A 3,772-nucleotide genomic window follows, 5' to 3' on the forward strand; every position below is an offset into this window, starting at 1 on the left:
CCATTCATCTTACTTGTTATTGCAAATGAAACCTTTTGAATCGACATACTATATTTTACTGAAAGGGACATTTAAGTCTTCATAAATATACAGAGCAAAATGACTAAGCATTATAAACACTCCCGATTAAAGATGAAAACGTTCCCAAATGCGAGGTTGCATGGCCTTAAAAGAAAAGATTCAGTATCCTGACTTGGACAAAAATATATTTTTCATATTTGATAAGTCCTCCTCCCTCAGATGATATGAAAAATTCTTACAAAGTGATATATTTACTAAGTGACAGCTTTGAAATGGCACGCAATTGTGGGAATGCTCATGATGAACACAATGAATCCTCTACACCGGGGGTCTCAAACACGCGGCCCGCGGGCCAAATGTGGCTCACAGGACACACATTTGAGGCCCCCGCGCAAGTTTGATATGGATGCTGTATGGTATCATGTACCCAGAAAAAATTATTACGTTTGATTCATGTTCATGTTAAAGGTTAAATAATAAAATGTTAATAGTTATCCTCCCTATCCGTGTGGAAGTGGTAAGTTTTTGGCTATTTAAGTTGAAAGGAAATAACTTGGAGGCTACCATTTAGGTCGCTAGCTCTCTAGTTTGCGAGTTAGCATGTGTCTCAAGACCCTGCAGTTGCGCAATATGTTGTAAATAAGAAGAGTATAAATGTGACTATAGTCGTGTTTTGTCATGTCTATAGGGCTCTAACATGCAAAAGGCTTGCTGCAGACATCCTAATCAAATCATTCATGTAATACAAACACAAATCTGCAGTGGCATCAACTGCAAAGTGGAAAGATGCAGCGATTCTATTATTTTATCAGAAGTCTAGAATTTGCAGTCTCATGGGGGAGCTTGGAAGCAATTCCAGAATTTATGCACCCAAGGATGGGCTTTCAAAATTCCTAGACATGTACCGCCAGTGCGCCTCTGAAATGAGACGGCATCATGGATACAAGTACCATGACGTAACATAAGAATATAACAGCAGTGGGAGAGCGGAATTATTCAGTCAAGCAAGTTCTGGGCTTTAAGATTTATTGTTGTACTCACAACATACGCACAGGAAAGTATGCGGGATGGATATTGTTGAGGAAAAATGTCTGTCCCTAAGATGTGGCAGGTTGTTCCTCTGCGGTGGAAGTGGTGGAGGCTCCATCGGGACGCAGAAGGCCAGGTCTATGATTTAAAATGTCCAATTTAATCTCTCTTCTTGTAGTCCTCCAGATGGGCCAGGATCCATCCCGACGGTCCCAGGATGGCGACGCAGAACATACCCAGTCCAATGGCGGTTTCCTGTAGAATAAAAGACACAAGCTGTCAAATTTGAATGATATTCTCATATCGCAGATGTTCTTTGAATGTTCCCATTAAAGGTCTGGCGTTGTCCTCCAGTGTGGGAATATGCTGGAGGACATTAGGAGGGATATAGTGAAAGGGAATCCATTGCAATGGCTCCACCATAAATGTTCCACAACATTACTGTAAAATACAATCTGAGAATTCACTACGGTGTGTGTTTTGTATACTAAAAACCTCTGTCCATGCTGTTAATAATATATAAACGTGATTTAGTCAAGTATTGCAATGGGAAATGAAAGCTGTGATGTCTTAAAGTGCTGCGCTAATAAGAACTAGCTTTAGCCTAGCTAGCTCAAAGGTCACGATAACATCAAAATACGACAGTGGATAACATATTTAAAAATGTGTCTGTCATACCATGAAATAAATCACCAACCAGACCCACTGGTTGATTAAAAGGGTTAATTTTCACTCTTTATAGAAAACACGATTATGACCTCGACAGTCAAGGACGGCTAATGTAGTCAGGCAGGCATTAGCATAGCAGCACATTTGTAGCTAACTCACCATGGCGCCTATATTCTCCTTGGCAGGTTTAGTGTAGACATTTGCCTTCTGGTTGATGGTGAACCCCCGCAAAGTAGGAGTAACACGGTTTGTAATGGTTCGCAGAAGCCCAGACATATTTGCCCGATGTGTTTCGTCGATGTCGAGTCGTATGTCCGCTGTAGTTTGCTGTTGTGACGTCACTTCCCTCATTTGCCAAACCGAAACAGCTTCGTGTCACAGCGCCACCTCCTGTCTGGGAGAATATATCTTTGTGGGTACAGGTAAATTAGTGAGCGTTTTTTGTTTCGTTAAAAAAAATATATATATAAAAACATTTTGACCAAGACCACACTGTATTGTGTGTTGACCAACTTGCTTTTTTTGTTTCGTAAAAAAAAAAACATTTTTAACCAAGACCACATTGTATCGTGTGTTGACCAACTTGCTTTTTTTGTTTCGTTAAAAAAATAAAAAAAAAAACAAAACATTTTTAACCAAGACCACACTGTATATTGTGTGTTGACCAACTTGCTTTTTTTGTTTCGTTAAAATAAATAAATAAATAAAACAATTTTTAACCAAGACCACACTGCATTGTGTGTTGACCAACTTGCTTTTTTGTTTCGTTAAAATAAATAAATAAATAAAAAAAATACATAAATAAATAAAAACATTTTTAACCAAGACCACACTGTATATTGTGTGTTGACCAACTTGCTTTTTTTGTTTCGTTAAAATAAATAAATAAATAAAACAATTTTTAACCAAGACCACACTGCATTGTGTGTTGACCAACTTGCTTTTTTGTTTCGTTAAAATAAATAAATAAATAAAAAAAATACATAAATAAATAAAAACATTTTTAACCAAGACCACACTGTATATTGTGTGTTGACCAACTTGCTTTTTTTGTTTCGTTAAAATAAATAAATAAATAAATAAAACAATTTTTAACCAAGGCCACACTGCATTGTGTGTTGACCAACTTGCTTTTTTGTTTCGTTAAAATAAATAAATAAATAAAAAAAATACATAAATAAATAAAAACATTTGTAACCAAGACCACACTGTATTGTGTGTTGACCAACTTGCTTTTTTTGTTTCGTTAAAATAAATAAATAAAAAAAAACATTTTTAGCCAAGACCACACTGTATGGTGTGTTGACCAACTTGCTTTTTTTTGTTTTCATTAAAAAAATAAATCAAAACATTTTTAACCAACACCACATTGTATCGTGTGTTGACCAACTTGCTTTTTTTGTTTTGTTAAAAAATAAATAAATAAAAAACATTTTTAACCAAGGCCACACTGTATTGTGTGTTGACCAACTTGCTTTTTTGTTTTGTTAAAAAAAAAAAAATTAAAATATTTTTAACCAAGACCACACTGTATATTGTGTGTTGACCAACTTGTTTTTTTGTTTTGTTAAAAAAAAAAATATATTTTTTTTAACCAAGACCACACTGTGTGTTGACCAACTTGCTTTTTTTGTTTCTTTAAAATAAATAAATAAATATAAACATTTTTAACCAAGACCACACTGTATTGTGTATAGAAATAAAAAGTACAAATGAGTACAGTATATTCCGATGGATTGTCTCAGGCCGTTAAAACGGTTAAATGTCCAACAGCGCCCTCTGCTGGACAGTCATCACCATAACAAACATATGATGGCAGGGGTTTTCAATTAGGGTTGTCAAGGGCCACAATGTTTACATTGTGACGGCCAGTTTGAGTTGGGGGAGATATTCCTTATATATATATATATATTTAAGGACAAACCTCTGTGTTGTTATGAATTATTTGTGTCAATATTTTTGTAGTAATATAATTTGAATTGTTATTCTACAATATATTGTATGGTACTCCTGGTTTAGCACTTGTTTGGTAAAGTTTATTTGTTTGGAAAAG

The 3,772-nt window shown here is 35.2% G+C and overlaps 1 protein-coding gene across 1 annotated transcript; it reads right to left on the reverse strand.

The window, feature by feature from the left end:
* Window positions 1-1,030: 1,030 nt before the first annotated feature.
* On the reverse strand, window positions 1,031-2,074 carry cox8a (cytochrome c oxidase subunit 8A). The gene is made up of 2 exons (XM_058078508.2): window positions 1,879-2,074; window positions 1,031-1,305 (listed from the first exon to the last, which is right to left on the reverse strand). The coding sequence occupies exons 1-2, from the start codon at window positions 2,068-2,070 to the stop codon at window positions 1,210-1,212; spliced, it is 288 nt and encodes a 95-aa protein (XP_057934491.2). The 5' UTR covers window positions 2,071-2,074; the 3' UTR covers window positions 1,031-1,209.
* Between the last annotated feature and the right edge of the window lie 1,698 nt (window positions 2,075-3,772).

Source organism: Doryrhamphus excisus, linkage group LG14 (assembly GCF_037039965.1).
Source record: "Doryrhamphus excisus strain RoL-2023G ecotype Guam linkage group LG14, RoL_Dexc_Guam_v1.1, whole genome shotgun sequence".
Taxonomy (NCBI): Eukaryota; Metazoa; Chordata; class Actinopteri; order Syngnathiformes; family Syngnathidae; genus Doryrhamphus; species Doryrhamphus excisus.